At 42.5% G+C, this 24,971-nt stretch overlaps 1 protein-coding gene across 1 annotated transcript; it reads left to right on the top strand.

The window, feature by feature from the left end:
• Window positions 1-496: 496 nt before the first annotated feature.
• On the top strand, window positions 497-24,539 carry CUNH14orf180 (chromosome unknown C14orf180 homolog). Its single transcript, XM_024209434.3, has 6 exons — window positions 497-672; window positions 9,701-9,801; window positions 10,845-11,004; window positions 14,891-15,014; window positions 17,088-17,114; window positions 22,960-24,539. The coding sequence occupies exons 3-6, from the start codon at window positions 10,987-10,989 to the stop codon at window positions 23,160-23,162; spliced, it is 372 nt and encodes a 123-aa protein (XP_024065202.2). The 5' UTR covers window positions 497-672; window positions 9,701-9,801; window positions 10,845-10,986; the 3' UTR covers window positions 23,163-24,539.
• Window positions 24,540-24,971: the final 432 nt, after the last annotated feature.

Genomic DNA, 24,971 nt, shown 5'->3' on the forward strand with positions numbered 1-24,971 from the left:
AAATCATACTTTCACTTCCCAGTGGCAAATAAGCAAATTATATTGCTTTATTTCCAATCTATTCTACAAATTATTAAACATATTGACTGCAGTTTCAGGCTTTTAGACTGAGAAGAAAAAGAATCTGTTTTTATTACCTTATTACCCTTTTATTTAATCAAGTAATAAAACTACTCAACTGTATGGTGAAATCTAGATTACAATTTGCCTTTACTTCCTGAAATCACACAGATAAATGCTCCAGTAGTTAACTGCGTTGGATTTGCAGTAAGTGTTTTGGTCTGCTATCAGATTCTGTTAGGTGGCACATAGATTCCTGCCTTGCAGCTAGCATCATTTCAGGAGGCATTTTGAAAGATTTCGGGCTCTTCCAATTATGGCTTCACTTTTCTCTCACAGCAATTAAAGTCCCTTCCTTTAATTTCAATGGAAACTGTAGTGTTTTAGACCTTGCCCATGCAGCTGAATGCTCATCTCTGGATCTTATTTCCAGCCCTCATAAGGCCTGGGTTTGATGACCTAGTCTGATTACAGGATCTTTGACAGCTTTAAAGGAATTTGCACAAAGGAAGGAGACAGCTGCTGTTCTGATGAAGGATTTTTCTGAGCAGGCCTCCCAAGCTAGACGTGCCACTATGAGATGCTGCCTACACTTTTCATCATGAGCAACAGGTATGTCTAAACAGATTTTGTGTTCTTGCCTGCATAGGTCATTGCAATGAACATCTTGCTCTTAAAGCTGCTTAACTTGGATCTGCAAAATGCTGTAGCTTCTTAGTTTATTATTCAGTATTATTCAGTTTTCTATTAACACCAAAGGCCACCTCCTCAGTTGGTGTCAATCAGAATAGCTCCTTTAGTTTATAGATTCTCCAGGGAAGGAACTGTCTTTATCTGTGTTTATACGGCAGCCAGTGTTATAGGGTCTCAATCTCTATCAGGGCTTATGGACACTAACATATTATTGTTTTCCTTGTAAAAAACTATTTCAAGGGTTTATTAATCTGTCTGAAATAATGTGTAAAATCCATCCTTTAAATCGCAATTTGCAAAGTGTTGATGTTAGCAATAGGGTTAATAATATTTCAGACCCCCAGTGTCACACTTTGTACAGAAAAAACGTCTGAGCAGTTTAGCAACGTGTGTTGTTGGAAAGTTGCCTGTCATGATCACGGTGCCATTTCCAGATACAATAACTATCCTCTGTTTGCCTGTAATCAGAGTGCCCTACCGTCCAATTGCGATTCTTACTCAATGCTAATATTTTGGAATAAAGGGGGTTGTGAGGGCTCATAAATACAGGAATATTATTTTTAAATGCATCTCAGACGATTTACTTGGTATATTTTTGGCGTAACTAAAGCAAAGATTTCAATGGTGGGGGGTTTGTTTACATGTGGGTTTTTCTCTAGCTTGTCTTCTAATAGATAGTTACTTATTACCAAAACACTCGGGCAGTAGGATATACTCCTAGGGCCATAAGCTTAGCTATGGAGATCTTGTGCTGGGTGCAGCTGAGAGGTGGAAGGGAACTTGGTCCTCAGATACCTTTCCACTCCACTGATCTTGGGGCCACCAGAGGTCAACATGAGCTCTTGTAACTAAGAGCAACCAAAGGGCTGCTTTATAGTATCCCAGTTGGAGTAGTTCCTTTTGCTGGCTGAGGATTGGCCAAAATGCCATGCACTCTGGCTCCACCCCTTTCTGGTCTTGCCCTGCCCTCTCCTGCTCCTGCCACAATGCCTTCCTACCCCAACTCCTGGCAAACAGAAGCATGTGGAATAAAGCCAGATGTGTCCTTTATACTGGGAGAACCCTCATCAGCCTTTTTCGGTCTCATTTAAGGTCCCTTTGCACCACTCCATGGCACAAAGGAATGATATCAGAGCCAACGAGTTGGCCCCTAGTGCTCTCTTGAGAGCATGGGCATGGCCAACAGGGTGTGGTCATCCTTTTTGAGGCTGTACATATGATCCAGTCAGAAATAAGTGTTGGGAGGAATGAATGCTGCTCCTTTTTGATGCAACAGTAAGGAGCACTGGGGCCCCACAGTCCTTTGAGCATCTTGCCTTTCACTGGCCTGGCAATTGCTAAGTCCTCCATTCAACCATTGAGGCTGCCCCATACTAGTCACTGCCTTCCCACTGTCTGAAGAGCTGGTACAGTATTGGATCTGGGAATCCTGTTCCTCCTACTCACTAGTTTCACTGCCCCACCAGCCTGCTGAGAGCTCTTCCCCCACCCTAGCTAATGGAGACATCCAGCAGTCAAGGGAGACTTGCCCACCTCAAGAACCAAAAGTGGGGTCAGTCCCCAATTGACCACTTAGCCCACAGCCAGCACAGACCTACACCCCACATAACCCCACAGCCAGAGAAAGCCGAACAACTTGTGTGCCCTTACCACTGCCAACAGAGTCTGCAGACAAGTCACCTGCCACCACTACTGCTGCTGTGAGAAACAGCTGTCAAGTTAGGGAGTCACCTAGAAGAGCATCAGTGATGCTGGGGAGGGGGAAATAGGATGAGTGAAGAGGTACTGGGCTTGAAGGTGGGAGTACATGTCCATCTAGAGGGGCAGCTGGATTTGGGAGGGAAAGAGTATGGAATTCATAGATTTAAGGAGGAAATAGGAGAGTGTGGAACTGATGGATATTTTGAGTGTTGGGGGGAAGGGGTATCTCATTCAGGGAATGTTATGTGTATTGCTGAGATAGAAAGCTTTTGAGAGAGCCCATTCTTAAAATGCTGGTTGATCAGTGATAATAACCACGTGAGAGGAAAGGAGCAAGGACAACTACTTTTGGGAGGCTCCATAGTATAGCAAATGAAACAGCAGAGACACCCTTTAGCCACTTGGCACAAGAGTGCACCCCGAGCAGGGTTTCAGCATTGCAATCAGTCAGTTTCCATCATATTGCAGAAGATTTTAAAGAAAAGATAATGAGGGATCGTGCCCCTTGTCTGGAAAGTAACTTTCCACCTCACTTTTGGAACTGATCATATTTTGTCCATGAAAATATGTTGCATGAAGCTTCAGGAGTTCACTTGAATGTAGAGAGCCAAATTCTGCTCTCACGCCCTCACAAATTTCCACTGGCTTCAGGAGAATTGCCTGGGTGTAACTAAGAACAGCATTTGGCCCAACCCATGTGTGCAAATCAGTTTATTGCCAAATGAAGCAGATTGAACCAGTTACATCGACTAACATAGCAGGGGCCCGATCCTGCCAGAGTTACACACACAACTCCCTGCCTGTGGAGCCCTCGCAGAATCGGACCCTCAGTGCATACCATTAATTTGATCTCTTGAAAACATAGCCCAAAAGGGTTTCTTGGTAGAAATTTATCTCAGTCAAACATAAGGTAACTCTCCTGGAAATCAGTCACGCAGGATCCCGCAGGAACAGCGCTTTGCTTTGGAACAGCAGGTGTCCGTCAGGAAAGCTAACACGACTTCTTATCACTGAAAAGCGATGTCTTATTTCCCAGCATTGACATCAGCCATATGGCAGATGATAAAGTAGCACAAGAAAAATACATGTTTTCACTTTCCAATGCTAGTGACTGTCTAGGTGGGAACAGAACAACACAGATGTTAGAGAGGCCCAGATTCACAGTTCTGGCAAAGCTGTGCTTGGCACAGGAGCAGGGTTTGGTGGAAAAAGTGTAGGGTGACCAGATGTCCCGATTTTATAGGGACAGTCCCGATTTTTGGGTCTTTTTCTTATATAGGCTCCTATTACCCCCCATCCCCGTCCCAATTTTTCACATTTGCTGTCTGGTCACCTTAAAAAAGTGGTTTACCCCACCTCTACAGCTCCCTGATTTTGGAAGCTCTGTTGGGTTTCTTTGGCCCTTAGTGTAAGTTAGAGCAGCACAAATGGTACTCCGGTTTTTCCCTGGCTGCCCCCTGCCCCAAGGGGCCATTCCAACAGCTGTGAGTAGGTGGAACACAGCAGTGCTACAGCCTCACCTCATTTCTCTCAGAAATGCCCCGTGCATGATGGGGTGTAACTGAGGGTGATAGACTGCAACGAGGCCACCTACACATTTCCCCTTGCCAAGGAATTCCGAGGTAGCCAGAGTGCTGCCACGGGGTCAGAGAACATCTGAGATTCTGTCCAAAAAACCCCTCTAGCCATATTAGCTCATCCTCTCCATCACACACCCAACGCAGTGCATTGCTGGTGTTTAGTCCAGTCTAGTTTTAAAGGCCATTAGCAGCGTGGCTTCCACTATTCCCTAGAGGAGACTGCTCAGAGTTTTATACATCTCACTGCCAGAAAGTGTTCCCGAATGTGGCTCCTAAAATTGCCCTTTCTTCATTTATTCTTGTTGGGTAAAATGAAAAGTGAATGGGACTCATGCTCCTAAACCACATGGGCGATTTTGAAAATGTTACCCATTACTCCTAGTTATACCCCTCTGTGCCACTCTGGTCGTCCCTCTCCATTGTGGGGGGTAAGATTCTCATCTCAGTTACCACAGTGTAAATGCAGAAAAACTCTTGACTTTAATGGAATCACAGGAGTGTAAATCAGCCCTGAGTGAGGGCAGAACTTGACTCATGGTCTGTACAGCATTCAGATACCTGTAGATTGTTAACATGCACCTCACTCTTATGCAGGTTATATGTAGTTCACTCATTCCATCTTTCTCAGACATCAATCCCTCCATTGCCCTATCATAGAATCATAGAATATCAGGGTTGGAAGGGACCTCAAGAGGTCATCTAGTCCAACCCCCTGCTCAAAGCAGGACCAATTCCCAACTAAATCATCCCAGCCAGGGCTTTGTCAAGCCGGGCCTTAAAAACCTCCAAGGAAGGAGACTCCACCACCTCCCTAGGTAACGCATTCCAGTGCTTCACCACCCTCCTAGTGAAATAGTGTTTCCTAATATCCAACCTGGACCTCCCCCACTGCAACTTGAGACCTTTGCTCCTTGTTCTGTCATCTGCCACCACTGAGAACAGCCGAGCTCCATCCTCTTTGGAACCCCCCTTCAGGTAGTTGAAGGCTGCTATCAAATCCCCCCTCATTCTTCTCTTCTGGAGACTAAATAATCCCAGTTCCCTCAGCCTCTCCTCATAAGTCATGTGCTCCAGACCCCTAATCATTTTTGTTGCCCTCCGCTGGACTCTTTCCAATTTTTCCACATCCTTCTTGTAGTGTGGGGCCCAAAACTGGACACAGTATTCCAGATGAGGCCTCACCAATGTCGAATAAAGGGGAACGATCACGTTCCTCGATCTGCTGGCAATGCCCCTACTTATACAGCCCAAAATGCCGTTAGCCTTCTTGGCAACAAGAGCACGCTGTTGACTCATATCCAGCTTCTCGTCCACTGTGACCCCTAGGTCCTTTTCTGCAGAACTGCTACCTAGCCATTCGGTCCCTAGTCTGTAGCAGTGCATGGGATTCTTCCGTCCTAAGTGCAGGACTCTGCATTTATCCTTGTTGAACCTCATCATTGTCTTACTCTTCTCTAACCTCTCTTCCACGAGGTGCTCAAACCTGAATGCCACGTTTCAGCATCAGTGCCATATAGAGAGTTATAGCATCAACTCAGCCCATGCTGTGATGTCTTTGACTATACAGCTGAAAATGCCATTGGCCTTTTTTATTTCCATAGCACTTTGCAAATCTCATGTCCAATTGGTTGTCCTCTATCATCTGTAGAATCAGTTTAGGCATTAATGGTTTCCACGTTTCAGTTCCATTTAGGGCCTGATCCAAGGTCCTTGGAAGTCAATAGGAGTCCTTTGATTTCCACAGGATTTAGCTCAAGACCTTAATCCCTTTGTTTCAGATTATTTCCTGCAGAGATATTAATGTGCATTTTAATTAAACTGAATTTCTGTGAGGAAATTAATTTTATAAAACAAAGAATAAAAAGCAATTGCCACTCAACTTGAACTCCCTTAGAATAATACACTCCATCCATTCTAGTGTGTATTAACAGGAGTGTCATATTTAAGGCACAGGAGGTAATTGTCCCACTCTCCTTGGTGCTGGGGAGACCTCAGCTGGAGCGCTGTGTCCAGTTGCGGGTGCCACACTTTAGGAAAGATGTGGACAAATTGGCGAGAGTCCAGAGGAGAGCAACAAAACCTGACCTGTGTGGAAAGGTTAAAAAACTGGGCACGTTTAGTCTTGAGAAAAGAAGACTAAAGGCAGGGACCTGATAATAGTCTTCAAGTATGGTAAGGGCTGTTTATAAAGAGGACAGTGTACAGTGAAGGTAGGGCAAGAAGTAATGGGCTTAATCTGCAGCAAGGGAGATTTTAGGTTAGATATTAGGGGAAAAATAAGGGTAGTTAAACTCTGGAATAGGCTTCCAAGAGAGGTTGTGGAATCCCCTTCATTGGAGGTTTTTAAGAACAGATTAGACAGTTACCTGTCAGGGATGGTCTAGGTTTACTTGGTCCTGTCACAGCGCAGAGAGTTGGATTTGGTGACCTCTCAAGTCCCTTCCATCCCTACATTTCTATGACAAGTATATTTGCTATTTCCAAGGTTTTTCTTTTCATGCTCTTTGTCTCCTCTTATTTTATCTCAAGTCAGCCATCTACCTGCTGGCAGCGAGATCATTCTGTTTAGTAAGATTGCTGATAGTACTACTGCAGTTAACAACAATCCAGGATTCTTTAAAGAGACATTGCTTTAGCACTAAAATAACCCCTAATGTATGCCAACTGAGAGATGAAAGGTCACTCTGAATGCCCTCTCCAGCCAGGTTTAAGCTCCGTTCAGCTGCAACATTCAGGTCAGTAGGACTGACCGATGTGGAAGCAATGAGCAGAGAGCAGATATTAGCATTTGGTTACTTGGTAACTCTTATTTAATCAATACATACTTTACATTTTAGATCCCAGTGGCAGGATAAACTGAATGGAAGGGAAAACATCAAGTGAAAAATCTAATGGTTTATGGGACATTTTTATCTCAAAATTCATTGGGGGTCACAAATGAGAGCTTGACTGTGATTCCAAGAGTTTAATTATCAAATAGATGTGCCAAACATTTTGTGGCTAAGAAAGTTTGTTTCAGTGGCACAGATATTCTAATATATATGTACTATACATCATCCTGAATACACAGTTTTACTATCTACCCAGAAAGAAGCATGAGTGAGAAGAGGTAGTGGTAAGAAATGGAGTCAGATCAAACCCCTTTATATGTCAATTGAGTTACACCATGGATGAATTTGGCCCAGTCTCATCTAAAAAAATTTACATTATTTTCTGCCAGATCCTAAAGGGGCATGTCAGGGCTTGACTATGCTCCAGGTCTGCAGTACCACCTAATGGTGGTAATCCAAGGTGTGATGCCTAATGGCAAGAGTCCAAGGGTCAATTTCTCTGGCCATTACAGCTCAAGGTAGCACTGCCTATGGTGAGAATCCAGAGGCCACTCCACCTAACGGCTACGGTTCAGGAGTAGCATCGTCTACTTGTGAGAGTGGGGGTGAGTAGGGGAACCTGAACCTACCCTACTCCACCAGGTTTCAACCCAGGGCCCTTAGAAACAGTAGCCATCATCCAGGACTCAGGCCCTCGCCCTGGGTCACTTCCTACCCTTGCTCCAGTGCCTCTGGCATCATCCTGGAACAGACATGGGATCCTCGTGTATTCCCCTCTGATCTGTCCCCAGCATCTCTCCCACTGGCCCTGGCCCTGGTGAGTCATCACCCTTGACTCTCAGGGTTGACCAGCTCCCAGAGGCTTTGCTATGAGGTTCGGTCCTGGTGGCATGGAGCCTTGGCGGCTTCCCGGCAGGAGGCTGCTGCACCCAACCGCTCTCCTCTGCGGTCAGCCCAAACTGATCTGAGTCACACCCTTTTAAATGCTCCCTTCACTGGGACCATACTCAGCAGAGGTGAGGGGTGTGGCCCCTTGGGCCCAGAACAGCTGTTTAACCCTTGCCTCCCCAGTGTAAAGTTGGTAATACCCTGTTACAGGGCAAATTCTCCATTCTGATCTGCAGTGTAGGCAGCCTACCCACAATGCATGATACTGTTGCATATTCTTCCCAGAGAACATGATTTTTGCAGGACTTCCCTTCTGATAGATATTACAAGTAAAAGCTAGGCTGTATTCCATTGTGTGGGTGTCCTGCTGTGTGGATATCTTTCAGCAGCGAATTTGTTTCTCCAGAGGCAAAAAAGGGATAATACATCTTTCAGTGTTAATTAAGTGCTCTGGGGCAGTTAATATTTTTCTGATGTATTACGTGACGGTGGAAAATCACACTTGACCATCACGAAAACTCATCTCGCTGCCTACAGCTGCATGGCTAAATTATTAATGGCGTGTACACAGAACCACTAACGGTGGACTACTGAATGAAGGATCGGTTGACACTCAGGAAGTTGGAGGAGATATGGAAGACTCCCTTCTAATTAATCACCTTTCTGTTTTGTTATACTGATCCGCAGCTTCCAGTTACAACCGCACCCCTTGCTGTATGCTATTACGTGATTTTGTTTTCAGATTGTTCAAGATAAAGTTACTTCATTATTAATATATATGCACTGTACATGTACATAAATATTGTATATGTACGTGTGTGTAAACCTATTGGAAGTGTTAATAGTTAAGATAAACTAAGTCCATTATCGCAATGTGTGACTATTTCTATGACCCTATTTGCAATAAAACCAGATTCAATGATATGAGAAAATTGCTAGGTTTCGAAATAATTGAACCAGGCCAGATGAATCCCCACAAAGGCATCATTTACAAAGTACTTTGCTTGTCTAAAATATTTATTCCAGCTGGAGGAAATGGAAAAAGAGTTCATACAGTTACACTGCTATCCTCTGAGCGTAAAATTGTTTTATCGTGTTATGTTTATTTCCTAGACATCTTCCATTGGGGTATTGCAGGAAAGTATTGTATGTGCAGTCAGTCCTTTTGTGTAGGCTGTTCATGTTTATTCACTGAGAAGTCAATCATGAGGGTTTTGGGGTTTTTTTTTTTTTTTTTTTTTTCCATTTTTTTCTACTGAGCAGACACCTAAGCTCCCTTTTCTTGCAAAGACACATATTTGCCTACACAATGCAAGCCCTTAAAACCAGCATTTGCCAACACAGTGCTCTCTGTGGTGCCATAGTTTTCCCTTCTGTTTAAGATAGAAAATAGTCATGGTAACTTGTGGAGGATGTGTTGGCTTTAATGATTCAAACTTCACTATAGAAATTGGCCTAAGTCCTCAACCACTGGCTAACAATATTTTTGTTTGGTTTTAAAAACATGGTTCTTCTTTGACTCTTGAATACTTGCAACAAACGGCTTGCAGCAACCTACAGACATAGAATTAGTCCCAGAAATTATCCACTGTTTACATCTGAATAATGAATATGTTTACAAAAATCACTCTCTGTTCATGGACAATTAGCAAAGTGAAAAAGAGGTGAAATTCATCAGACAAATTATTCGTTAGTAATTATTTGTCCAGCTTTACTTCTGACATATGTTGAGTGAAATGAGATCACCACTTTGATAGGAAATAACGTAAAATAGGATGATGAGGTTGGAGAAGACACTTCAGACCTTTACAAAGTAATCTATCCCACTATGGTAGCACTCGGTTCTTCTCTTAGCACCACCTTAAACGTTCACTGCAGTTATTTTCATGAAATCCTTCATATCATACATTAAACTCTGTTTGATTCTTAATGTATATGCAATTTTAGGTGACTAATCTGCAATCAGAAACACTTAGCAGGAATGGATCAGTCGCTGTTATGAAGTTTGAGCTTATAGCATTTTTTCATGCTGGAATGCGAGGGCTAAGGTAACCCCTGCTTATTCAAACATTTACAACTATTGCTGTCCATGTTATAAGCATCTAAAGGTGAATAGTTAGAGTGGCAATTTTAAATAATCCTTTCTTAGAGCTGATTGGCAATTTTGCAACCATACTATTTTTTTAATGAACAATGGCTTTTCAAGTAAATTGTTGTTTTATTGTTGCCAATAAAATTTCTTTTTGTTAAAATTTGTGGGGGGGAGGGTGTCAAACTGGTTATTGCTTTTTCATTTTTTGAGAACATTAAAACCTTTTTCCCCCCCAACCTAAAACTGTCAGTTTTCATTTACTGAAAACCAAAAAATGTTTAGTTTTAACTTTTTTGAAGACCCCCTCCCCAAAAACAACAACAAATTTTGTAAATAATGAAAAGAATTTTGTTTTCACTGATTTTTTTTATGGGGAAAGAAATCATTACCCACAGTTCTAATGGCTAGGGCTAGATTGCGGCTTGACCTATGCATCTGTGCACGAGAATAAGCTGGAATAAAAGATACCCCTCCCCCCTTACACATCTACATAGGCTACATTAGTATAGGGGTATAGAGGTAAGAGAGGATATTCCCCTGCTTATTACTGTCCTGGGGCAGGTGGGTGGGGAATGGGTGGATATTTGGCTCCACCTCTGTACTTGTTGGCCAGAGTAGCTTAGTCAGCATATGGGTGCTGGTATAGACCAGCAGCAAATTACTACCCGTTTGGGGCAAGGAGGAACCGAGGGAGGAATTGTGACTTAGTACTTCTGGGACAATGCAGCTTATGCGCCCTTCCTTGTTCAGGGCTGTGCCTCAAGTCAGAGCCTAGCCATATGGCTTCATACTGATTTGGGCATCTGTTAAAATTCCATGTAAAAATCCTACACACTAGATCCTTAGATGTGCTGAGGGTCTCCGGGGAGCTCCTGGGTAACTTCATCTCCCAAGGACGTCCCTGGTAATTGCGGCCCCTTGAACCAGGAAGCCCTCAGCAACCTGCCTGCATAGGGTCTTATATGAACAGTTTTAAGAACGAAATTTCCCCCCCTAAAGAATGTGTTGACACAGTGCAATTGAGGACTTCCAGACACAGTGAAATCCTTGCAAGAGGCATCAGAGAGTGGATTGGCAGAGTTTTAGAAGCCCGGCAGCTGTTAGCCTGCTGCAGCATGAGGAAGAGTCTTCGGTCTCTCCAATGTACAGGAAAGAGAAGGTAAGGCAAGTATCTGAGTGACTTCAAACTGCTCTATTTACATCAGCTTTCAGTGGAGAATCCCAGCTCATCAAAAACTAGCTGCTGTCTTAATCTGAATGCTGCTTTCCTGTCTGCAAGTGAAAAGCAAAGTTCATTACACCGTCATGCTTTTAGCCCACGGTTTATAGTTATATAAATGGTGCAGCCATTTGTCAGGTCCTCAGCTGGTGTACGTCAACAGAGCTTTATCTTCAGTGAAAAATGTGAACACCGCCCGTAGCCCCAGCACAGATTTCTTCCCCTGGTATGTCAGCTCATTCATGCTGGCCAGTGCATTGGATGGAGAGGGCCAAGACTCTGTCCATTTCCCACCCTTGCCTGCTACAATGTGCAGGAAGGCGAGTAGCAGCTCCACAGAGGCTGCTCTTCTTCTCCCAGTTGGTGAGATGGGTAACAAGAGGACAACATATGCCCCATTCTCCCCTGCTGAGATTCGTTATCAAAACAGTGTAACAGAGCAGAACTAAGCCCACTCATCCCACTCAGTAATAAATTTGCCCCAGGTCTAAGGAGCATTGCTTTGTGGGGATTTCACCAAGTCCTATGGAAGAGCAGAAAAGCAGAATAGGTAGGCATGCCATCATGGATAAATAGCCCCAGGAAAACAAAACAATAAGCTTTGCTTGTGCTATTTATGTAGGAAAACAATAAAATATCATATTTCAATGATCAGCACTGGGGTTTTTTATGGAAAAATGTATATTTAATTATGACTGGCCTTCACTGTTTGACAAGGGTCTGTGAAAGCCCCTTTGAGAGTGAATCATATCTCTTCCCAACTAAAATTCTATCAATGATTTTATTATAATATCTGTAGAAAATTCTAATGTTAAAATCCCACTTTATTACTATAATAATGGGTCTAATTTGTGAAACGTGTAAAGTGACGGCATAACTGTATTGGAGAGAGATAGATGTGATCCCACTACAGCTATATCATTTCCTGATGACTTTCGCCCACATATTATCAACAGAAGGAAGATTAAGAGCTGAGCTATTTGCAAGAATTTGAGATTGGGAATGGTTTCTAAAAAGAAAGCCCAAAATAATCATAGAAATGCAACAATCATTATGAAAAACACAACCTTATTTACATGCATGGATGTAGAGACATTTGTCTGTGATCTAATCCATCTAACTCCTTTCCCCTTAGCAGAAAAGCCTCACTTTTCAGTTGCCTATCCAATAATAGCACTAACTAGAATTGTTGGATACGTCCATACTTATCTTAAATTCACTTATTACCTACCCCAGCCACTTTTCCTGCATGTCTATTCACTTGCTGGTGGTTCTCTTGGAGAGCATGCAATGAAGCGTAAGGGCAGCGAGTTTAAAACTGATAAAAGGAAATACTTTTTCATATTCATATCTAGTCAGTGGAACTCATTGCTGTGATATATCTCTGAGGCCATTTGCTCAGAAAGATTCCAGAGAAAGGACTGGACATTTATATAGTCACCAAGAACATGCATGGTTATAATAGAAAAGATTGTGGGGGGAAAAACCTCAAGAATTTTGGAAAATACATATGAACCTTCATGCTTCAGGACTTAAGTCAGTCTGACAAATGAAGGGTGGAAAGAAAACTATTGGAACAACTTACCTAGAGATGATGTGGAGTCTAGATCATTTGAAGTCTTTAAATCAAGTCTTGATACTTTTCTGAAAGAGAGGCTGTAGCTCAAACAGAAGTTATGGGCTTTATGCAGGAATTGCTAGGTGAGGCTCTATGGCCTGTGTTATGCAGGAGGGAGACCATTATGATCATCCAGTCTGACTTCCTGCATATCATGCTTGTTCCTTCTGGTCTTAACACTTATGGATCTGTGAGATTTTCCCCTATGTGAAGATTATTCCTACTGCTGGATTTCTTGCATCTTCCTCAGAAGCATCCGGTAGTGGCCATTGTCACAGTCAGGCTATTGAACTAGATGGACCACTAGACTGATCTGATATGGTGATTCCTATGAGCCTATGAGAAGGATCTTCTCTAGGTAACACTTCTACATTTTATCTTTAGCCCTTTCAGATCATGACCCCTTATTTTATTATTCCCTCCCAATGATGTGAATAGGACTTTTCCCTAGATCCTGGTATGATCCAAGGGTAGATTCATGTCCGGAATTATAAATGAGCACCCTGGTGTCCAATCATAGACCTTACTCAAGTATTAATCCCCTTGACTGAAGCCCTTCCACACAAGTCCTCCTGACATCACAGGGAATTAAATATGCGCTTAAATGCTTAAAGACCTGAGTTAGGCCTGATTAAAGACTTGGTGGCAAGATTTGGTGGCAAGTTTATAGCCCTTTTTTCCTCCTTTCTAACCCCCAAAAGAATCATTCCACACGAACATCGTTCCCCTGACTTGTGCAGTTTGGACAGGGATGCTGAACTCTACCCATATCTGTTGACAAAGTCTGTATGTGTGTTTTTCCATTTGTTGATATGGGATTTTGATTGAAGTGGAAGCCAGTGAAGCCTGGTGTGATACATGTCCTCTCTACTTTGGGAGACAGAGTTAGCTGGGACACAGCCCCGCACATGATGTAGTATGTCTTAACCCAGTGTCTGCAACCTGATATGTGTGTGTGGTTGGGGGGGGTGAGAGGCATTTGACCTGTGTGAATGGGCAGAAGGAACAGGCAGTGAGGGGTAGAAAGATTAAACTAGGGAAAGAAGAGGGCATAGAACAGAGTTGGTTGATGGGGATGAAAGGAACATAAAATGGAGGGGCCAAAGTGATGAAACAGGAAAGGGAGGCTACAACAGTGGAAACAGCATCAACTAATATTATTTTGATTAGTGTTACCATAGACCCTAAGAGCCCTAGTCATAGACCAGGAGCCCATTGTGGTAGGCGCTACCTTCACCGTGCCCAGCAGGTTCTCAAGGGAGGAAGGATGGACACCTGTGAGCAAATATATTTATCCTCATCACTGGATTTCGATCACAAAGTAATAATGTAGCACGGAAAACTCCCATCACCACAATTAGGCCTTGTCAAAATATAGACTGGTACGTCTGCTTTGCCCACTTTCGCTGGGTGCATGTGTGCAGTGCACAGTTCTTAACTCATCTGCCTGGGACTCACTTATAGACTTTGACCACATCATGATAAAGTGCATTTTTAAGAGGAAACTGGGATTTTTATTTTATTTTGTTTGTTTGTCGTTTGCCCACAGGATCCACAATAATCTGATTCTATGATCTAAGATTGAATGTTGTTTTCAAGCAAAAGCGAGAAAGACAATATAAGTATATCTAAGTTTTAAGAAGCATATGAGTTACCATAACATACACATCAAGATGATGCACAAACATGAGACTAGTGTGTCATATCAGTTGCTACAATGATATGTGCTCATCCACCATGCAGCTGCTTAACTTGGAAGAATAGTTTGAAAGACATCCCTATAATAAGATGCATATATTTGATATCGTGTTTGTGTTTTTCTATCCTATTAGGACTCTGCGGCTTTTTTAAGCACCTTGTACTTTCAGATTAAGAAAAATCCCTTTTTGAATTAAATCAGTTTGTTCCAAAAATAGCAATTCTTGCATTTTTATGTTTTAACCAAGTTCTGTTCTGTCATTCCTTCTGGTGATGACAAGTTTTATAGTGAACTCTTGATCTATGACTCTGAAAGGAAGTGCTGCGTTATGTCACTGTAAATACTGCAATGATCTGAGTGTAAACAATGTCGCAACAAGTGTGTTTCAGATCATGTCTTTTGAAGGACACCATATAAATACTATATAGCCAAAGAAAGTTCAAAGCTTCATTCAAAAGGCATTGCTCCAGTTTGAACGATGGCATTTTGTGCTTTGATCAATTATCTAGACGAATTGTAGTAAATGTCCGCCTTCGATACTGAGAAAAAGGCCACCCGTGAACCAAGCTGTGAGTGAAAAGCGAAAAGCAGAGAGAAGGGTTCGATTTTGTGAGCCAGAGATCACTGGATATGGTATGTTTAAGATATTAAAACTATTTATATTCTCCCAAGAGTGGCATTCTCTTTCCAGTGTTTCCACATCTTTTCAGACCCCCCTCCTCACCAATGTCTGTTACCATTATTCATTGTGTTATCTGTGTAAATCAGGCCAGTTTCTTGGGGCACAGTCCTTCATCTCAGTCTTCAGCACAGGTGGCTGTGATCCAGCTTTCTGCCTTCCCTAGTGGCAAAATAGGCCCTGGCACACGTTAAAACAATCACAGAGCTATTTTCACTGACCTCCTGGAACAGTCCCCTAAAGGAGCATTCTAACAGCTCATGATTGACAGAGGAGTAGGTTCTGGTCATGTCCCTTTTTACCCATCTCATCCCATCCCAGAATACCCCCTCTGTGGACCAGGGATGGAGGTGATGGCCCTTTAGGACAGATTTATCTGCTGGTTATGTCACTCTGAAGCAAAAGGGATTTAGCCTGGGACTTCAATGGGCTTTGGCCAGGATCACGTTATCTGTAGGGCTTTCTAGTCATTCAGAATTTGGCACATGAAAGGATCCAGTAAGTTGACCCTAAGTTCTGTGGATGTCCACTTGCATGCTTAACACCACATGTCTGAGGAGAAATTATTCTTCCCCATCTCACTCTGAGCATTTATGTCCATATCAACAGTGACAAGTATCTCTCTCTAGTGCAAGTTGGGAGGTGTGGAATGGAATTCTAAAGGATCTGATTCTCCTCTCATTTAGAGCCATAGAACCACATGGTTAGAAGGGACCAGAAAGTCTAACCCCCTGCCAAAATGCAGGGTTTGTTGTGTCTAAAGACAGATGGCTCTCCAACCTCCTTTTGAAAACCTCCTGTGAAAACCTCCTTTCCCTCCTTTTTAAAGATGAACACTACATTAGCCCTTCTCCAATCTTCCAGGACCTCTCCTGTCATCCATGAATTTGTAAATATTATTGCTTATGCTGGTTTCCACTGAATCCTAGAAATGTAGGACTAGAAGGAACCTCAAGAGGTTATCTAGTCCAGGGGTTCTCAAACTGGGGGTCGGGATCCCTCAGGGGTGTCGCAAGATTATTACATGGAGGGTCGCAAGCTGTTGGCCTCCACCCCAAACCCCGCTTTGCCTCCAGCATTTAGAATGGTGTTAAATATATTTAAAGTGTTTTTAATTTATAAAAGGGGGTCGCACTCAGAGGCTTGCTACGTGAAAGGGGTCACCAGTACAAAAGTTTGAGAACCACTGATTCTAGTCTATCCTCCCTGCTCTGAGACAGGATTAAGTATACCTAGCCCATCCCTGACAGGTGTTTGTTTATTCTGTTCTGTCAGGGATTCCACAACCTCCTAGGTAACCTGGTCCAGGGCTTAACTATCTCTATTGTTGGAAGGTTTTCCCTGATATCTAACCTAAATCTCCCTTGCTGCAAACTAACCCATCGTATTACTCCTGACTCACAATGAAGTGTAACTGAGAGGAGAATCAGCCCCAGTCTTTCATTTCAAGAGCCATAACTAATTTTCTTTATTGCAAACAGCCTGTGATTAAGCCTCCCTTGCTGTTTGTCCATACAGTGCTATTAATACAATTCAGTTAGAGGCTGGTAAGAGAAAGCTTGTTGGCGCCACTGAGATTTTTCCATTCTCTGTATTTTCATGCTGGGTTGTAATCAAGCTGTCCTTGCCAAATAGGCACCGTTCCGGGATATTGTTAGATGAGGAATCCATGTTACAATAGTGTTTGTTTTAAACTTAACTTCCTACCTCAGCCTGCTGGTCTGTCTCATTCTCATGCTGGAAATGATTCAGATGAGGCGTTCCTTCTTGGCAACAGCTACGAAACTTCTCATCCCAATCACAACAGCAGCAGTCTCTGGATCTTACATTCCTGCTCCATCACTGTCTGTTTTCCATTTCTTCCTGAAATGCTTCTACCTTTTCACACTTGCCATTTTTAGGTAGCAACTTTCACCTAGTGGGCCAGAGGGCCCAGATTCTCATCAGGCCTCCTAGCTCCTATTTCACTCTGCTACCCTGAGGCAGCCTTTGTTAGCGTGTAAGAACATTTTCATTCTCTTTTCTAGACATTTCCTGCTGGGACTACAGAGTTGGTAAGTTGAAGTTTTACATTATAACTGTGGGCCGTCCCTGGCACTAACCTGAGATTGCCTACCTGCTGCTGCGATTAATTGTGCAGCAATACTCCATGAATAGGAGTTGTTTCATGCTGTCAGTGTTTTTGTGTGTGCATGAAGCACAATAGGTGATCAGTTCTGCTCCAGTATTTTAAACCAACAGAAGGTAAGACAAATAGAGGAAACAAGAATTCAGTCCCTGGAGCCATGTTTAATTTAAACATAATTAATACATTTCATGGCAATAAAATGGGTCCAGGTTTTTCACTGAGATAGGGAAGTGAAGCCCCCGTAAGCTAAGCTGTAGTTCTCTCGGCTGACTTCTACCCGTGGTGAATATGCAGTTCATTAACACAGTGGTGATGTGGAGGAAATAATTAAAATAATCTGTTTTCTCTTCTTGTGTGTGCAAGAATATTCAAGGCAAACAAAAGTTGCAGAAACACTCCAACAAATCTGTGTGCAAGTGTTATTGACTATATTAAGGAAGATCTGGAGGCCCTCCCAAAACCAAGACTGGGACTAGGGTTGCCAGATAAGTCAGAAAAAAGGGAGAAGAAAGGAAGTATTATTATCCCCATTTTACAGATGAGGACCTGAGACTCAGACATGCTGCATCAGATCCTCAGCTGGTCTAAATCAGCTGAGCTGGTTAGGAGTGATTTGCCCCCAGTCACGCAGAACATCTGTGTCAAAGCCAGGAATTGAATCCTGAGCTCTTGTAAGCCAGTCTTGTACTCTGTCACAGACCAACTGCCTCTTTATTATTAAAGGCCCTGGAGCTGAGTATGCTATTTGTAACAAACAGTTCAGCTAATGGGTTTAATGGAGCTGTGTGGAGGATGGAAGTTCCATTTCACAAAGGATTTTTCAATTTTGAAATCTGGTTTGGTTACAAATTGCAGTGAAAACTGAAAATTACATAATTCTCCATGATGGAAAATTTCAGGAAAAAAAATTCATTTTGAGTTGTTCGAAATGTTGTGTTTTAACAACTCAGAATGTCTAGTTGTCAAATTCCACTTTAAAATTCTTTTTCTGTTGTACTACACTAGATGATAATAATACAAAATAAAATGTTTTGAAATGAGAATTTAATTTCAAAACAAAAAATTGAAACATTTTATTCCAAAAAGAACTTTCTTTTTTTCATTTTTAACAACAAAATTCTGGAAAAATGTACCCATTTTCACCAAGCTTTTTGATTTAAACTGAACTACATATTCTGAGGGAAAACAATGCCTTTGAAGTTTCACCAACCAGTTCAAGAATTTAGCCCTTTTTTCTGTTTCCAAATTAGACATGAGCAGACTGATTTTTTTAAAGAATTTATTTGCAATTGTACAACAAACATAGTTAAGCCTGAAGGTTGTTTTCAATTATCAGAATTCACTTCCACTATACCTGTGCACTGTTCATTATTCATAGGATCTGATTGTTGAGCTCAGGGTCTGGCTCTACTTCAAGATGGTGGTGTTTATTCCCAGCTACAGAAGACATACCAGCGCTAGCTCTAATTGAGCTAGCATGCTACAAATAGAGTGAACAGGAGGAAAGGCTAGCTGACCTGAGTACATGCCTAGCATCTCGGGGCGTAGCCCTTCCCACTTCACACGTCCTTGTCGCAACGCTTTATCTTTAGCACACTAGTTCAAGCACATGGGTATGCCTCCTTGAGCAGGGAATTACTCCCCCAGCTCAAAGTACAGACATATCCTCACATGTAATTTTTTCTGTTCCCTCATTGAAACTTTATAAGCAGGGAGTGAGCATTTCCCCCATGACTGGGGACTAATGAATATCTACATTTATATCTGAAGTGTGAATCCCTTGTAAACCAGGCAGAGAGCAACGTTTGTGTGATTTATAAACCCTCTGCAAGAATGTCAGAGGAGAGGGAATAAAAAGGCCTGAATCAAAATGTGATTCTAAATTCACACAATCAGTTCCCAAATCATTTTCACTACTATAAGACTAACTGTGACCTTTTTATTGAAGTCTGTCACCCAGTTGAGAACAAGGAACAATATCAGGTGATTCGAGAGACAAATCACACATTGGAAATATCGAACAGCACATAGTTTCACTGGAAAGAGCTGGTGAGCAATCCACAGGCTAAAATATGTTCACATAAACCTTTTGTAGAATAATTCCAAATAACAGACAAATTTATAAAAATCGAAGCCTATTCACAGATAATCTACAAGCAGAAAGAAGGGCTACATTCAAATGAAGAAATTATTTGCTGCAAATAATTCACCCAACTCTATTATAGAGCATCGATTTGGCTTCTGGTGAGCTTTCAAATGATTGCTATTAACATTCTACCTTCTCCCCACACACTTTTTGATACATTATTATGTGCTTGTTGCTTGATTTTATGACTTTTACCTTCCTTTATGTACATCTGTATGACAGCTTAATTGACTGCTATGTATTCCAGGGTTGGTAATAGAAGCTAATTTAAATACGCTACAGCTAATGTCAGTCCTTTACCCATAACAATACACACCACATTTTTATCTTCTTATTGATTATGTGCATATGCCAGGCAAATAGTTGCACACTCTCGCTTTTTATTCAGGCATGAATTTGGTTTGAGAGCACATTTAATACTCAGAGTGCTTTATAAAATAATACTGACTGTGCAATGACCATGCAGACCAACAGAGCAGCCATTACGCTCTCAGAAATAGCTCACACATGCTGTTTAGGGGTAAAAGAAGGATGGTTTGTGGCTAAACACAAGCCTGGGAATTAAGAGAGTGGAGATATATCACAGGCTTCCTGTGTGACTAGATTGCCCCAACCCTTACTCGGCTGGGCAAGGAAAGGAGAGGGAGTCTGGTGCAGCTGCTGTTGTGGTAGGATATGGAGTGCGGCTGCAGAGGCCGAAAGGGGTCACCTTCGATAGTGAAGGATGGGGCTCTGGGCTGCAGGAATACAACCAGGTGAGCGGCAGGCTGCAGTGGACACCAGGCCCTGATTTCTGTCATTAGAGTGCTGTAATCTTTAAATAAACCTAATTTAGTTGCTACATATAAGCTTTTGGTTACTTCAGTGCAGAGAACAAGATAGGAATAACGTGCCCTCTGCCTTACTCCGTTGCTCAGAGTACGACTCCAGCTGCAATGAGGAGAGCCCCATTCTCCCTGTCGTTGGCAAATGATATGGGGAGTCAGGGAAAGGGATGGGAAGTAGCAAGTAGCCCCCACAACCTGCCATCCACAGTAGATGACCAGGCACACAGGGAGTAATGAGCTGTTCCAGGAGAGGGTGTGAAGTAACTTACTCCTATCCCAGAGCAGTGGGGAGGAGCCGGGAAGTACCCTACGCATTGCCCCTTACTCAAAGGAGACTCTATAGTTAGAGTCTAGCTCTAATCCTGGTGTGCCTGTTTCTTTGCCTGTATCATGAGGCTGACCCTTCTCTGATCCACTGGGGCGTTGCAAGTCTCAGCTTGTCAGGCAGGCAGAGTTTACTCAGATGCCCACCACAGAAATGCCGACACGTAGAATAGTAACAATCCTTGCATTCAAGGTAGCTGCACCAAATTACACCAGCTGAGGATCTTGCACCTAATGTCAACACTTGTGACACCACCCAACAGAACTGGCCAGATCCCCCCTCTTGTTTTGATCTACTTTAATCACTGCCCATGTCTGTGTTCCCAGCTTCTTTTTACTGCTGATAACCTTCCCCCATACACAGCATGACCTGCATACACCGCACTGACCCATGCTGCAGCAGGGAGCATGTACAATTCCTTCCCACTTTGTTGTGCTGCTCTCTAGAATCATAGAGCCATATGGTTAGAAAGGACTGCAAGGGTCGTAATGCCAAAACGCAGGATTCGTTGTGTCTAAACCATCCCAGACAGATGGTTATCCAGCCTCCTTTGGAAGCCTCCAATGAAGAAGCTTCTTCTCCTCTAGCTAGTTTGTTCCATTGTCCTACTCTTCTTACAATTGGGCAGTTTTTCCTGAGCTTTAACCTAAATCTGCTATGCTGTAGTTTGAACCCATTGCCTCTTGTCCTGCCCTCTGTGGCAAGAGAGAACAACTTTTCTCCATCTTTTTTATGGCAGCCTATTCCTCCAGTTGGGATAAGGCACAGGAGCACAGTACAAACCTATTGCACAGGTCTCTTAAACAATGAGAAGCACCTGTCCTCAGAAGTCTGGGAACCCTAGACACTTGATGCCAGATCCTAGCCCTTAGACTAGTGGCGCAAAGTTGCTGTAGTGCCAGCTTAACTGGCCAGTGGAGCATTCCTCCTATCTGAGTGTATCTTCCAGTGGGATAGGGATGTTGTAATGCCACCTCTCCCTTATTAGCCCCCAATTGGTTGGAAGGAAGGAGATTATGCCCAATGGCCCCCAACTGGTTGGACATAAGGGGGTTATGCCCCCATTAGTCCCTGGGCTGTCATCATGGTAGTGATAGGATATACCATGGAAAAGTTATGGGTGAGGTTAAACTGGTGGGTGTACCAGGCGCTTGTCACTCAGGATAAGTGTAAAAAACAAATGAGCTCCTTTATGGAACCAGAAACAACAGAATCACCCAGAACACAGGCACATGGCAAGGCTTGAGTAGAAGTTTAACTATGTGACCCAAGGAGTTTGCCTGGGGACTGATATAGCAAATGCAGGTGCTGGGGCAGTGATTGGTGGATTGTGTGCCTGTGTGAGAGAGAAACACCACATACCAGACATAGAGAAGGAGAAGAAACCCAAGGGGACAGCAGAACAAGCACTAGGGATGTGGCCCTGAAAAAGGGGTGAGAGAGCTTTTTGGGCAGAGTGCTGTAGAAAAGAGGCTTAGAACTATGAGCAAAGAAATTATCTCCTGCTGTGTTCAGGGAAACTGGACTTTGTATATTCTTAAATAAACTGGATTGCCCCAAAGAAATATCTGGCTCCATATCAATTTCTCCTCTTAGTGGAAACAATCGGCAGGACCCTGAAAACTGGCTAACTTCTCGCATCATGATGGGGTAACAGAAAGATTCACTAAAGGTGCATTCTCATATCTAAATCTCTATTTGCCCCTGTTATGCCTGACCAGACCCTTTGAGAACATTGCAATGGCATAGCCCGGCTATAATAGACAGCAGAATGGCACCCAAGCTGTAAAATGTAGCCCAATGATTTCGTAGTACGCCTGAACCACAGTGATCTGAAATTCCTCAGATTATTTTTACAAGCAAGAAGAAATGTTTACAATATGCTCCTTTTTATGCTTAAGCACAGTGGACATTCCAGTGTGATTAGCCAGTTTAACATTGAGAGGCAGATTGGCCCTGTGAAAGCATTGTAAATGTGCTGCTCAGTTGACACATCCACATCTCCTTCTTATTTTAATTAGCAGGACCTGTAACAAGTTAATGTTACAGGGAAAAGGCAAGTAATCTACTTCCTCTCTCTTTATGGAACATTGGTGAGCATTAAATAATTAGTCGTGGCTGCTTAATATTCTCTAGAATTTAACCTAGTGTTTTGCTTAAATGTATAAAAAATAATTGCTGTGAGGAAATTTGAGAACATGCATTAACTATGGTAATCCTGTTCTTATTGTATATAATTAAACCCTTGTAATGCTCCATTAGATTACATCTTTTATATTCAGTAGCCTCTGTAGGGAGGTGTGACTCGCTGCCATTTAACGGATGCATATAGAAGCACTCACAACCAGAGCACTGCCTAACCTGCTGTTTCCAGAAAACCAGGACAAAGGCAGCAGTGGGGGTCAAATTTGGGAGCTGTTTCAGACAACACTAAAATAATGCTTGTTTCTTTTCTCTCCCCAACCTCTCCCAGCACATGACAGGCCATCAGCTGGATTGCCTTTGCTCCTGTGGATTTCGCTTTGTTTAGTGCTGATCCTGGCTGTGAGTCTGTACTACAGCAGCGTGAAGCAGAATTTCAAAGTCTTGGAAGAATTTCAATCCCAGCTCGTTATCTTCTTTCTTCAGATAAGACGCGTTGCTTTGAAATGCTGGACTTGGTTTATGAGGCAATAACTGTGTCACACGTGTGGAATTGTGCATGGCCCAAGACAAAGATCTTAGCAGATAACATCTAAATGTATATTGCAGCACAAGGCTCACAGCCCACTCAAACCAAACACCAGAGAATGCGCCCGCCTTCCCTTTGAAGACTAATAGAGCTGACCCTGTTGTACATTTACCTTTTCCTGTAGCCACTTGTTTTCCATTTCTTTTATTATTATTGTATATATTACACTAACACCTAGAGGTTGCAACCAAAATCAGAGCTCCATTGCCCTAGGCAATACATAAATATCTGATAAGAGATAGTCTCTGCCTCAGAGAGCTTATAAACTGAAGAAACAAGAAAAAGCAAAGGGACAGAAACACAGAGATTAATTGATTCAATCAAGGTCACATAGGTAGATAATACCAGGAACTAAACCCAGGTCAATCAAGTCTCAGGTCAGTAGCTTAATCACAAGACCATCATTCCGCTCTGGTTTTGCTACTGCAATGTGTGCAAGCATTACTTCTTGTGTTTGAGGGCTCTGCAATGCTGTACTTTACACATATGTGAAATGATTGTGAGTAAAACCTTGGCAGATGGTGTTCTCATTTCCCCTCAAGCTTTCTCCTATGTGGGCAAAAGATAGCTCTTGGAAATGTTTCACCGGGCTCCCAGGCATGGAAGAGAACATGGAAACTCATTTAAACAGGCTATGGTTATTTCCTTAATATCACACATAACAGAATTGAATCCCAGGTTAATTATCAAGTCAGTAGTTTAATCCTATGAGTTTGATTCAGTCCGTAAACCTCATGAGCCAAGTTTACATGGTTTGTGACATCAACAAACTTTTTCAATTTACTTATAGCTTGTATTCAGTCAGGGGGCCATGTATTCATTCCATGCATGCTCAACTATAGTTTAAGGCTTTGCATAATGCTACAATTGAGTGTTTATGAAGGTGGCAAGGATAAAGCTCCATTGTTTTGGGAGGCCCCCCCATTAATATCCTACAGTAAAGATATTTCTGAAGGGGATCATTTTAACAATGATAGTGCAATAAATGCTGAATGCCTCTTGTATGTGTCAAAGTGGACCCCAATGTGTCTATCCAAGTGTGTCTCAGAGAGGGCCAACAAATTCATCTGGCCCGTGAGTACTAGCTTCCTGGACTTTATTTTCTCTATAGGCATAAATAGCAACATCCTTTTTTGCCTGGCCTTCTTTTCAAGTAAAATTAAAAGAAAATATTTTGAGAAGTGCCCTACTGTATTCAGAAAGATAAAGACTACCTGAGAATCTGCAACAGCAGAAAAAACCCTGTGAAGAAGATGGAAGACAATGCTTGCAAGATCCCAAAGTCCCCTGTCGTGACAACCAACAAAACACTGTGCATATTATTGTTGACCGATAAAGAATATTCCATATGGTATTGAGGGGCAACAGCACATCATCTTCCAGGCAACTTAAAGTAGGCAAAGAATTAAATAGGAACAGGGAGAAGCAACCTTTTCTCCTAAGGAATGTATGCCTCGTCTCAATTGAAAATGGATGAAACCAACTACGGTATTGAGCCTCAAAAGCAGAAAGAGAGGACTTCAGCAGCTAATCTGATGCTCACCATAGGCTGTGACAGGCCCATGGGCAATTGCATCAGACAAGCTGCCAATTTGGGGGTCAAAGGATGTTCACATAGGTGTATTCATCCCTGTGACTTTTTACACAAACCAATTGTGTGGTTCAGTCTAATGGGGGTAAGCTGTACCATCGCCTTGCTCCCCCGTTTCCTTTTTTTAAGTAATAAGGTGAGAGATTTATAACCTTTATGTGAG

This window comes from Terrapene carolina, unplaced genomic scaffold, assembly GCF_002925995.2.
Source record: "Terrapene carolina triunguis isolate 2854851 unplaced genomic scaffold, T_m_triunguis-2.0 Scaffold189, whole genome shotgun sequence".
NCBI classification, from domain to species: domain Eukaryota; kingdom Metazoa; phylum Chordata; order Testudines; family Emydidae; genus Terrapene; species Terrapene triunguis.

Coding starts and splice junctions, on each gene's coding strand:
- CUNH14orf180 (XM_024209434.3), top strand. Junction 15,015..17,087: donor GCCAGAGATCACTGGATATG/GTATGTTTAAGA, acceptor TCTCTTTTCTAG/ACATTTCCTGCTGGGACTAC. Junction 17,115..22,959: donor CTGCTGGGACTACAGAGTTG/GTAAGTTGAAGT, acceptor AACCTCTCCCAG/CACATGACAGGCCATCAGCT.